General features: G+C 45.2%; 3 protein-coding genes across 4 annotated transcripts; 2 read left to right on the top strand and 1 right to left on the bottom strand.

The window, feature by feature from the left end:
• Positions 1 to 214: 214 nt before the first annotated feature.
• Nup188 (nuclear pore complex protein Nup188) lies at positions 215 to 6440 on the top strand. The gene is made up of 2 exons (XM_011310074.1): positions 215 to 548; positions 636 to 6440. The coding sequence occupies exons 1-2, from the start codon at positions 520 to 522 to the stop codon at positions 6385 to 6387; spliced, it is 5781 nt and encodes a 1926-aa protein (XP_011308376.1). The 5' UTR covers positions 215 to 519; the 3' UTR covers positions 6388 to 6440.
• A 48-nt stretch (positions 6441 to 6488) lies between these two features.
• LOC105269661 (mesoderm induction early response protein 1) lies at positions 6489 to 9906 on the bottom strand. Of its 2 annotated transcripts, none has more exons than XM_011310075.1 (5): positions 9385 to 9906; positions 9042 to 9177; positions 7976 to 8977; positions 7765 to 7892; positions 6489 to 7626 (listed from the first exon to the last, which is right to left on the bottom strand). In XM_011310075.1, the coding sequence occupies exons 1-5, from the start codon at positions 9486 to 9488 to the stop codon at positions 7209 to 7211; spliced, it is 1788 nt and encodes a 595-aa protein (XP_011308377.1). In that variant the 5' UTR covers positions 9489 to 9906; the 3' UTR covers positions 6489 to 7208. The 2 variants fall into 2 exon arrangements, with proteins under 2 accessions (XP_011308377.1, XP_011308379.1); XM_011310077.1 differs by having other exon boundaries at positions 6489 to 7623.
• A 208-nt stretch (positions 9907 to 10114) lies between these two features.
• LOC105269659 (WAS protein family homolog 1) lies at positions 10115 to 11939 on the top strand. Its single transcript, XM_011310073.1, has 3 exons — positions 10115 to 10289; positions 10362 to 10491; positions 10616 to 11939. The coding sequence occupies exons 1-3, from the start codon at positions 10268 to 10270 to the stop codon at positions 11883 to 11885; spliced, it is 1422 nt and encodes a 473-aa protein (XP_011308375.1). The 5' UTR covers positions 10115 to 10267; the 3' UTR covers positions 11886 to 11939.
• The last annotated feature ends 175 nt before the right edge of the window (positions 11940 to 12114 follow it).

Here is a 12114-nt window from a genome sequence, read left to right as displayed (position 1 = left end):
TGGGGGTTTGAGTGATCCCATCGGCATCGTAGTATCTCACCCCAAGAGAGAGAAGGCGCCACATCCAATGCTGGGGTATCCTGACGGGCAAACACCCCAGCATTGGATGTGACGCCCTCTCTGTCATGCCGATGGGGTGACTTAAAACCCCAGAACTGATCCTCTACTTCAGTCAATTCTCTCGGAGAAATTGTGAATAAGGAAGGCCACGAGGACGTCGATATCTGGAAAATCCGGGTCGAGCAGATATTGAAGTTTAAATTCACCTGTAACCCCGTTGTCAAATTCATTTTTTCGTCCTTGTGATATCCGAAAGTGCGATTTTATTACGTTTTTTATGTCCGAACCTTTCGTATCAATTGTCAAATCTCAATTTATCGGTGTAACTCGGGAAATTTTGCTCCGAAAAAGTTTATTCCCCTTGGCGCCAAGTTTGTATCGTAACCTCATTTCATGTTGACAACAATGTGCTATGTTGAATAATTTTTTACAACAATAGAAGATTAAAAAGAGTAAAAAATGCAGATGCAAACATTGGGAGATTTACCGTAAGTGATTCTCACATAAAAAATTCAATTTTGATAGACCCACATTAATTAATCATTCCATGAATCTATAAAAAATGTATTTTCCAGCTACTGGAAGGGCTTGTGGTTGGTGATTTCGGGTACAACGAGTCGTTGTGAAAAGGAACTAGTCGAAGATGAAATAAAAAATGCCACAAAGCTCCTGAAGAAGGGCCTGAATTATTTCAAAAAATTCACAGAGTCATCCCTGCAGAAATACGAGAAAACAAATCCCCGACCTCGAATGTACGATCTTATCTCGAAGCTCTCACACTTACTAAACCTCGACGCAATGATCGCCTCAGAATTGACCTTGAACTACATGGTATACGAGTACAGAAATTGCGCCGAAACATTTGCCACTCAGCTGGCAGATTTGACGTCCTTGAGAGGTTTAATCGAGGAGCTCTGGAATTTTTATTACTCCGAGAGAATAACCCTCCTGAAATGCCTAAAACTCATGATCGAGTACCGAGACAACACAAATCATCCCTACCAGAGGGAGTTCTCCAGGTTTTTCAAGGAGGCCCCACTGAAGACGTTCCTGGAGTCCTCCCTGGAGCAGATAGAGCGTCTCAAATTTAACAGTGCAAATTCGAGGTCCCACCTGTTGAGTGAAGAGCACCTGCACAAATTATACAACAGCAGTCTCATAGAGATGCGAGAGCTCCTGCACATTTGCACGATGATTTTGGACACAACTCGTCCTGATACCTTCGAGAGCCTGTACTCGAGCATTTGTGGCGAGCCCCGACGTTTATCTGGCTCGAAGAGCCACGAGGATAAGGAGATCATTGAGAAGAGATTGGAGGAGATTCGAAAGAGCCAATCCGCTCTCTACCTGGTGATCCTCGACGTGAAAAAGCACTCGGAGTTCGTCGCGGACACGAGTATCGTAGAGACCTGGTTGAGGGACGTGCGAAGGGGTATGCAGGATACCCTGGAGCACAAGTGCCTGAAAGACAGCTCTCCAGAGGACGGACCACTGTTGCTCGCCTGGATGCTAGCGAATTACGCTATTGAGCCTGAAAATTCAGAGACACTGAACCAGTTTCGACCTTTTGGGGTTCGTGCTGTTCACCTAGACGTCTTCAGGTACCTCCACAGTCTGGTTGACACCGAAATGGTTAAAGAGGAGACTAGATACGCCCAGATTGTTCGAGGAAGTGTTTACAATTTGCTCTCTCTCTTGTGTTCATTCATGGATGAGGAGAAACTCAGTAGCTTCGATGGAATTTTCGATGCGGTGGCATCAGTCCTCCGATGTCCAGAAATCGCAGCTGATTTCTGGAGGGATAAGGATGAAGAGGGAGGCCTCTGGCCCCTCTACCACAGGGCAGCTGGACTTTTTCCTTATCGATTCGAACTCCTCACGATCGTTGCCAATGGATTGGCAGCTGCCTCTCCCTCCAGTGCACAGAGAATTACCCAGAAACTGGAAAATCTTACCACTCTCACTCTTCAGGTGCCAAGACACCTCAACACCATCATCTCGAGGACATCCACTCAGGGTCTAGCTTACCGTCCTTACAAGGGTGACTGTACCCTCCACAGAAATGACTTTGAAATCCCTGAGAACTGTGAGAAAATTGTATTAGATGGGGATCTCAGTGATTCAGAAGTGATTCTCTTCAAGATCAGGGGAAAATATGGAGATGCATTTCATCATCGAATTGAACAGCTCTTTGGACATGCGGGTGGTGGACTGATGAATGTCAGTGATCTTCAGACTAATTTACTGGAGAATATTGCCGAGGGTTTCAAATTACTCAATTCCATACTCTCTGCTGATCTAGACATACCCCCAGGGATGGTGATCCCCACAGAATTGAGTCTGGAAATAATAAACAGATTTGCATATCCAGTTTTACCGAGGAATCTTTACAAAATTGTTGCCTCGTGTCTACAAGTCACTTCGCGGCTCGTTCTCAAATACCCCGAGGACATTTTATCGAGGATGAGGGTGGGGGTCTATCCAAAATTCAATACTGGCTTTCAGGAGGTTGTGGAGTTGGCCAAGGCCTCCTCCTTCGATGGTGGATTAATCGCCTCCTGGTTATCGGGAATTGAAACGATTGAGCATCGATATCCTGTGTTGAACGCTTATCTGGACACTCTATCGAATTATTTAATTGCAAAACACAGTACAGAAGTCATGGAGAACGTGGAGATCCCAGGGATGGTGTTCCTTCTCCAAGGGGTCCTCCCAAAACTCGACTCCTGGTACTTTACCTCGGAATCCGAGAGAATTGATCTCTGGTTCAAGTCGATGTTCTGCATTCATCGAGTGTTGGATGCAAATTTATCGAAGAACGAACCGAGGCAGAGGCTTCAGCTTGTGGTTGCTTACAGTCTGCTGTACCTCGAGCCGAGGCACGCCCTGCTGAAGCTCATTAGGACAGGTGAGAGAAATCTGAGGAGTAAAATGATGAACGAGACTGATTGGATAAGTGGAAAAGGCTTCAAGATAATTAAAAGTGTGCAGCTGGCTCTGTCCCTCGTCAATCGATTGCTCATGTTTAGAAAAAATTTGGGATTGAGTCACGACGAGAGATCTCCCCTGGAGGTGGCACTGTACACCTCCCCATCCCTTCCCAATGCTCTTCTCATTGTTCCAACGATCGTTAATTATCTTTACCTTGAGTTTAGTCCAGCCCTCCAGGCGATGGCAGTGAGACTGCTGAAAAAATTCGCCCAGGGTTTCTCCATGTCTCTCCTCGTGTGCATGGGAATGGATGGTACTGCCATCAGGGGGACCTTCGCCTCGAGGCTCATGTCCCCCACGTGCTCGGTTGAAGTTAAAGTTGCTATCCTGGAGCTCGTTGCTGTCTGCCTGGAGAGACAACCAGGACTCACAGAAGCTCTCTTCAATATCATGCATGAGGCTGAGCAGAAGAGGATCTTTCCCAGGCCAGCTGATCAATTTCTCACCGAGGGATGCAGTCAATTTCTCGATTTATACCTCAAAAGAATGCATAACGAAAAGGAAATCGTCTGCGATCGGCTCTATGACAATACTATGAATTTATTAAGGGCAATGTGGTACAATAGAAACGTCATCCTCGTGAATTTTTTTCGGAAGAGAGATAAATTCTGGACCCAAGTGTTCTCCCCATTGTTCAATCCCCTCATTCGAGGCTCTAGGGGTTATGCCCACCTGATTGACATCGCAACCCTCGAATTATTCGAGTCACTACCGACATCGAGCTCCGAGGACGATTTCACGAAAAATCTCGAGAAATTACTGCACAAGGACGACCACTGGGAGAGAATAATCGAGTATATTTTAGTGAATGTGCCGGTTTCTTCCGGGGATCCGGGAAAGTTTGATCACGTGGAGGCACCTCTGTACGAGGGAAACGTCGAGGCGTGGTACCACTTCATCGTAACTCTGACGGACGCCAAGATATCCAGTGAATTATTATCGAGAATGGCACCTACCAGAATTCAGTTCTTAATAAAATTGACACTTGAGTCGCTCTCATCGAGAATTAAGAAAACCTCTGACATCAGTGACGCCAGAGTAACGATGCTACTTGCTTCCCTAGCCCTCAGGTGTGTCTACACCTGGAGGGAAAAATGCGTGGAGGAGGCTGGAGCGTTTACAGAGAAAATCGTCCAGCTGATGGAGGACATCTTTCACTCGTACTCAGCCTATGGTGTACCCCTACGAAGAATATTAATTTCATTACTCCTGGGATGCATTCAACTGGTGAAATCTCATCTCTCAGAGGACCGATCCAGTCTGGAGTACCTCCTGGTGCACTCTTGTTTATTATCCAACATTGAAGTTCGTAAACTGGGAGAAAAAGTGAAGGAGACGAGGGAGACCGGGCATAATCCCGAGGAAGAGGATCACGACCATCTGGAGGGAACGAAACCCTCGATTACACCGAGACCTCGTCAGGAATGCACTCCAGCAATTCTCACTATCAGTATGGTGACGTATTTGCTGCGTTGTCATCCTCTGAAGCAGTCGCCCAAGTACGCAGGGAGATCCAGCAGTCTTCATCTTCGTCAGATGGTACCACAATTGATGAATTGCCTCCACGAGACCCTTCAACTTCACAAATTCGTGGACTTCAGCAGAGCTGCATTGGAATTCCTCGGGACAATTGCTCGTTCTCCGTATTACAATCCCTGTCCAAGACCCATTGATGATGAAGAGTCCATTGCGAAGCTCTGGCTGGGACTGGTGCCACCACAAGTTCTAGGAGGGAGCATGCTGGAGTCCCTCTACGATGACAGGGCGAATGTAGGCCAGTGGAGGTGTCAGGACTGGTGGCAGATCTACTCTCTGGGTCTGGAATTTCTCACTGGACTCGTAACTAATGGATCGAGCAGTGATCAACCTAGCATTCCACCGACCAATGTCACTCCCATCATTCTGTTTCTTGGCTCTCACGAGTTTCAATTAACAGAAGTGGCTACACTCCTCAGACATACCGCAGATCCTCTGGCTATTGACCTGGTGCAGTCCCTGGTGGCTCTCATCTCAGCTTTGACAGGACAAAAATCAGTGTGGAATGTCATTCAACCGAGTGTCAGAGACGGACTCATGAAATGCATGTATTTGATATACGACTCGACCGTGAACCTGTTGCTTCGTCCTCGTATTCTCAAATTTATCATCGATGGGGTGAGAGTGGAGAGCGCCGAGGATCTCCATTTCTGTGATGAAAAACCCCCCAGCAATGAGCTCAAACTCCTGGTTAATAAATTGATCATCGTTAACTGGTGGTGTGCGCAGTGTTTCCTGCGATTTTCACCTCGACTCAATGCCCTGGTGGATACTATTTACACTCAAGACTTCTGGGATACACCCCTAGCTGAAATGAATTTCGGTCCTCCCCAGATGTCCATGAGCTCAGGGCCCAGTCTCACCTATGGCACAATTATAAGTTCCACCCAGTTATTCACGCAGGCATTGAATTGTCAATTGATTGTTGGACCATCTGCAGGCGCTCAGGCTTCCGAGGGAATAGATTCGGCTAAACGAGAGTGGGAGAGAGCTACACCAGAAAAAGTGAGGAAACTTCAGCCAAAGGACTTGAAGAGAATTCTCAATCCCCAGTTATCAGGATATGTTTCTGGTCCCGAGGTGCTGGGACATCCCAGGCTCCTGCGAAGGCCCTACGATCCTCTAATCGTGGAGAATACAATTTTATCGAGAGCAACATCTTTTGTTCATCACAGCGGACGTCACGTTTCCAGCAAAAATGGTCAGAGTTCTGGGCCGGGGAACACTGGGCAATTGACCCCATCAGGGAGAAGTGACCGGACTGATGCCAATCCATGGTTTTCATCCATGAATCAGAACAACTCTAGGCTGGCACTGGAGGTGAATTTAGTGCTCGTTTTGTGTCAGACTTTGGAGGGAGTCAAGAGTCCCAGACTGGCCTTGAGGGATCGTCAGCTGATTGCCAGAGAAACTGCCAATGAGATTGGAGTGTTCTTTGAGTTCTTGGAGCAGAGGGCGACTGGACTTAGTGAGTGGGACATCGAGGGTGCACTCGTGGGGGTGGGACTCTGGGATTCTACTGTGAGGGCTGTGAAGGCTAATTGTGGCACAGGACCCTTGATTGTCAGGCTCAAGGAGGGCTCTACCATTGGAAAAGTGCCTGTTGGCTCCATCGATCATGATCCTCCAGAGGCAACGAGTCGTGAGGCCATTTCTCTGAGGCTGGAGGATCGTCTCGAGGACGACGTCTTGACCACTGGTGCATTCGTCTCTACAACCTCGGGCATTCGATTTTTATCCTTAATTGGAAAATTATTCAAGTCCATGCTGGAGTCACTGGACTCTGCACAGTATGGGTAGTGCAAGTCGATCGGAATATTTTTCTATTCCTTCGACGTCGTACGGTTGTCATTCGATTTTTTTAATTGATAGAAGTAAAGAAATTTTCAACACACATCAACTCGTTTGTGGTTTTTTTTTGCTTTCGCCAAAGTCATTGGCTTTTCTATTCGTCATTATCTATTATTCTAGATTCTAATAATAATATTTATCTTTTAGGATACAGTAGAAAAATATAATTCAAAGTGCTAAAGAATATTATGCCTCGGTTTCTCATTCCCCCTGATCTTTGCTGTTTTGTGGTTTTTTTTTTTCGTATTCTGCGATTATTCGGGGGTTTGAGGATTATCGTAGAATCGGCTTTTGAGATTATTCTAACAAGTATTTTAATCAGTACTGAAGGTGGGCTCAATGGAGTGAGATATTTCGAAGATACTACTTTGTGGATGAGAAATATAGAGAAATTCGTATTGAAATTTCAGTAAGGTAAAATAATTCGAACTTTGCATTTTAAAATCGTTTGATTTTCAATTTCTCTCTTTTCTCAATGAATCCAAAAGAATTAGTAAAATGACTTGTCTCTCTCCACCTGGCCCACACCCCTCCAAAATCCACAACAAGTTAATAAAAAAATTGAATGAATCAGTGAAAAATTCGTCAACAGTGTCAATGGATTTTTATAAACTTGTGTAAAACACAATACGTGAACAATGATTCAATTATTTTTTTCTCATCTTCCCTTTTTTGAATAACTGATGGCAGCGGCGGAGGTAGTGAGTCCAAAAGGACTGTCCAACAATTTTTAATTCACTCTTCGAGTCATCACTCAAATAAAATTGATGCTAAGGCGGTAAATGAGGGGAAACCGTGTCAGATGATGTTGAAAATTCGTGGGGATGATTTGGGGGTGTGGAATTTATTGGGAGTTCGGAAGAGGGAGTGAAGGGTGTGGGTGATCCACTGGACGATTTTGCTGGGGGTGGAAGGGGTGGAAGGGGTGGTGGAGGTAAAATGGAGAGTGGAGATGACGGAGGGAGACTTGTTGGAGCTTCAGCAACACCCACATCACTTCCCAGGGCCGATGGATCTTCACTCCCCTGATTATCCCACAATTCTGATTTTCCCTCGTGATTGTTGGACAGATTTGCACTCGTACGCTGGCGCTTCACATCGCCGTGGAGGAGGCAATTGACATTGGGGGAGCTGCTTCGATCTCGCACTCCCTCCTGCTCCTCCAGGAAACGATCCATGTAGTCCCTGCTTAACATTTCGGATAACACTCAGTTGATTTAGGAATGTCTCATTAATTTTCACTCGGTACAGGCCATCATTGTGAGTCAAAATTTGGAAATTTTCAGTCGAAGAAATTAGAATAAAAAAAAATTAATGGATACTTACGTTATACCAGGGTGCAGTGCGTATTTTTTCTTTTCAAGTCGAGCTTTATACGTGAATATATCGTGTCTTTCCGTTTTTTTCCAGAGGTAGTAGAATTGCACGAGTTCACCAACCGATCTCGTTCTTACCTGAATAAAATAATGAGATAGTCGAAAAAAAAAATCTACTTTTTTAAATTCAATTAATTAAATTCGAATAAAAAAATTATTACTTTGTTCTTCTGAATGAGATGAAAATCTTTTCCATAAGTCCTCAGCCCAGACTCGAAATTATGACACTCCTCCTCCGACCAGAGACTGATAGCATCGATAGGAGGAAGTACATTCATCCTTCTCCTCCTGAGTGCCTCCTCGAGATTGTACCCACACTGGAGCAGTAGATAGAGAGCCTGCTCGTCGTCTCTGACGTGTGCTCCAGCTGGCAACGATGTGCTCTTATTTGAGGGCAACTGTGCGCGTTCAAGAAATTCCTCGGTCTCCCTCTCAGGTATAAAGCTTGGATTCCAGAGTATTTTATCCTCATTCTCATAAGGCAGCGCATCGTCGTATCGACAAAGGCCTTCAGGAATAGTTGCCTGATAATCACTGCCAACCATAATAGTCTTCTTCCACTCCTCCTCGTCCGGGCTGTAATCGCAGTCGTCATCCTCCTCCTCGCTCTGAGGACGTGACACACTCCTGAGAAGCCTTGAGGATCCTCCACCACCACTTCCACTTCCTCCACCCCCAACAGCATCACTAGCACCAGGAACTGTAATACCTGGTGCCCCAGTGCTCTCGCTGTCCTCACTGTCATCCTCCTCTTCTTCATCCTCGTAATTTATCTCCTCGTCAGCCACCAGTGTAGGATTATTATCGTTAGTCATTTCCACTTCACTCCCTGGAGGATTTTTCACTGGAATTCCATCCCCTGGGGCTTCAACTCGTCGTGCTACACCTGCAGACTTTCCAGTCGTACCCAAACGCTCAGCCTCTTTCTCTTTCACCAGCTCTGAGTAGAATTGTCGCAAACTCGGTTGTGAATCATCGTCCTCGTACTCCCCCTCGTCCTCGTCCTCGAAATCGTCACCCTCGTTGTCATTTTTCTCTGATGACTGGAGAACTGGATCGGCATCATCTTCTTGGGCCAGAGGTAGAGGATCCGAGCTGTTGGAGTCTGGGGACGTGCGACCGTAGTATTTCGCCAGGAGCTCCTTCAGGGGCATGTCGCCTTCCTGAATTCCACGGTAAAACTCAGTTAATGAAATTGTTATCAAAAAGACAACGACCAGAAAATACCTTCTGAAGATTGGAGAGTTCATTGTGTGAGTCCTCGCTTCCCTCCATTGCCTCCTCCTCGTCCAATGTCCTCTCGTCGTCAAAATCGTTGACAATGAGATCTGATGTGGGTCCAATATTGTAATTCCTCTCTGATCTAATCATCAAACCCGTTAGAAAAAAACAAACCATAATTATAATTGAAACAAAAATAATGATTTATTTCTCGGAATTTGCTATTCCAACCAAACAAATACCAGAAAGGTAATTTTCAAGTAACGATTGCACTAACTCAAAGACTTGTTCGAGAACATGCTCATTGTTCTCCCGACAATTTTCAAAGACCTGGTAACGATATGTTTACCTCCTGGAGCAGCCGTTTCCAGTCATTCTCCTGGTGATAGTCCTCCCACCGCCGGCGGGAGCGGCACCACCACTTGTCCTGGAGGATCTCGAGTCCTGGAGCATTTTCGGAGGAATCAGCAGCGCAAAATAACGTCAGCTGTTCGTCCAAAACGATCATAGCAAAATCTGGGAGTTCAATTTACCCCCAAACACTTCCACCCTCTCACCCCCCAAAAAACGTCGGAATTCCTTTGTATGCAATAGCTTGTTTATAGCCGAAGGAGACTACACATTGAAAATAATTATCACTCATCAACTCCCCACCCCCCAAACACCACCAGTTTATTCCAAACGTTAATTAATCACAATATTCCTTTTACTCGTTGAAAAAAACATTCACCAACTTGTGGCTAGAATAATAGCGCGGGGAACGCTTTCCCATCGATTCATTGTGCTTCCTCTCACTCGCATCGAACATCACGTAGGACCTAACCATTGAATAAATGGGTCATACTTAGACAAGGTATTGCGTTCTTTTTTTTTTCGGAGAATTCAATCGTCCACTGCACTTCACAAGAGGGTGCTCTAGCGTCGCGATTTTCTTGGAAAATTCACCTTCTGGATGCACCAGCCAATGGGACATCACCATTACCTCTGGCATTTGTCATTCTATTTGCTGATTGGTGGTGAGATGCTCAAGGAAGTTGGGTCAGGGTGGGGATGGGACAACTTCAAGTTGATGAGGGGGAGTGAAGTTAACAAAGTTTCGTGGGTGACCGGATTTTACTTCTCAAGTTTATATTCGTTATTGTCCGTTATTATCTGGTGATTATCTATCAAAGGGACCGATGGGCCTTATGTAGGGGTTGTAATTGGGATTGGATGATAATTATAAGGGAATCATGTTGGAGCGGATTGAGATTAGTGAGTAATAAAATGCAAGGGATTTGTTGGTGATTTTTTGGAGTTTCAAAAAATTTAATGATTTTGCTGCAGGTGTCATTCCTAATGATTCGAGGCACGAGGAGACGATCATTCTGATTACTGAGTGTTTGGATAATCTCAGGACCGCAGCTTCCCATATTTTTCAAGGGATTGACGATCGCATCGCCGGGTACAGGAGCAGGTAAGGGATTCATTTCATAAATGGATTTTTCAAATGAGTGATTTCAAAATTAATTCGTCATTGGATTAATTGGGTTTTTTTTTATTGGAATACTAGAGATTTGCCACATTTTTTTCATTTTCAGATTATCAACAATAAAAGCAAGAACTAATAAAATAGAAAGGCAATTGAGTAATCTGGAGAATACGATGAGTATGAAAGCAGTGAAAATGTACTCGGACGCGAAATACCCGGCGTACTCGACGTATCAAGAGTACCAGACGATAATTGACACAGGAATCTCACAGAATCATCCAGAAAGTCGAGGTACATCGACTCTCCTAGACGACCGAAGACGAAAGCCCCTAGAGTCTGCTCAATCCCGATCAAATTCGAATTACTACTCTCCAGAATTAAATTTGAAGGAAAAACTACAATTTTATTACGTGATGGGGAAGTCATTGCAAAAAAAATCGGGAGAGTCCTCACACAAGTTGAAAATTGATAAAGTCTCGTCAGTAAGTGCCCTGCTGATCAATGAACCTAGTCAAGAGGGCCTGGAGCAACCGGTGTCCTCCAGGGGAAAGGGCGAGGAGATGCAGGATGCTCCTGACTCCATTGGCCAGCCCTGGAGATCGGATATCGAATCTCCGTCTTATCTGTATGCTCCGATGTTAGGAGAGGTTCCCCAGATAAACGTTCCAGCAATTTTGCCAGACCTCCCAGGGATCGTCGACGACGAAAAATTCGTCCTGGACCTGAGCTCGCAATCTCCAATCGCCCCTTCGTCAGCAGTGACCTCTCCCACCCTGAGAATCGATCTTCCAGATACGGCAATAGCACCTGAGATTCCAGAGACCCGGGAAAAGGAGTTGCAAGTGGATTCACCAAATCTTCCGAGCATCGGAGAGACTGCAGCCCAAAGAGCCCCATCTCCACCACCTCCACCTCCTCCCCCGCCTCCACCCACACTACCAGAACCTCCAGTAAGTGCTCCAGCACCTCCACCACCTCCACCTCCTCCTCCACCATCTGCTCCAGAGGCTCCTGCTGCTTCAGAACCGAGGATCATTCCTAAACCTCCAGTTGTAGCGCCAGCAGACGATAGAGGAAATCTCATGGCTGCAATTCGAGCCGCTGGTGGAGTAGGAAAAGCCAAATTGAGACAAACAACTTCCATCATCGAACAGAATGAGGACAGATTCTCCTCGGCGTCCGTTGGCGGCGATCTGATGGCTGATCTCCATGCAAAATTGGCTATGAGGAGGAAAGCCATGACGGGAGGAGCCGTCGGAGCTCTTGAGAGAATTTCGAGACTCATTCCACCTCCACCGAAACCTAATGAAGCTTCTGATAGAAATTCAGCTACTAGTGAATGTGATTCGCAGAATGATAATGATGACTGGGAGGAATAGTTTTTCAAAGAAAATATATTGTGGCAATCAATAGTCATGAATTTTTTATTCCTATCCTTTTTCCTTATTATTTTCTGCATCGATTTCAAATTTTTATGTCGTGAAGATTAAAATTCAATTATTAATAAAAAATTATTCAGATTATGTAGAAATTTATGAGTTTATTAAATTCGATTATTGTTCTTATAATTTTCGATTTTTTTTCGCTCGGTGTTTTTTTTTTTCTAAA

The sequence above is a fragment of the Fopius arisanus genome, unplaced genomic scaffold, assembly GCF_000806365.1.
Source record: "Fopius arisanus strain USDA-PBARC FA_bdor unplaced genomic scaffold, ASM80636v1 scaffold00072, whole genome shotgun sequence".
Taxonomy (NCBI): domain Eukaryota; kingdom Metazoa; phylum Arthropoda; class Insecta; order Hymenoptera; family Braconidae; genus Fopius; species Fopius arisanus.
This window is presented reverse-complemented; position numbering and strand designations above follow the sequence as displayed.

Coding starts and splice junctions, on each gene's coding strand:
- Nup188 (XM_011310074.1), top strand. CDS start 520: ATGCAGATGCAAACATTGGGAGATTTACC. Junction 549..635: donor CAAACATTGGGAGATTTACC/GTAAGTGATTCT, acceptor TGTATTTTCCAG/CTACTGGAAGGGCTTGTGGT.
- LOC105269661 (XM_011310075.1), bottom strand. CDS start 9,488: ATGCTCCAGGACTCGAGATCCTCCAGGACAAGTGGTGGTGCCGCTCCC. Junction 9,178..9,384: donor GGAAACGGCTGCTCCAGGAG/GTAAACATATCG, acceptor TTTGATGATTAG/ATCAGAGAGGAATTACAATA. Junction 7,627..7,764: donor GCACTGCACCCTGGTATAAC/GTAAGTATCCAT, acceptor CGAAATGTTAAG/CAGGGACTACATGGATCGTT.
- LOC105269659 (XM_011310073.1), top strand. CDS start 10,268: ATGTTGGAGCGGATTGAGATTA. Junction 10,290..10,361: donor GTTGGAGCGGATTGAGATTA/GTGAGTAATAAA, acceptor ATTTTGCTGCAG/GTGTCATTCCTAATGATTCG. Junction 10,492..10,615: donor ATCGCCGGGTACAGGAGCAG/GTAAGGGATTCA, acceptor TTTCATTTTCAG/ATTATCAACAATAAAAGCAA.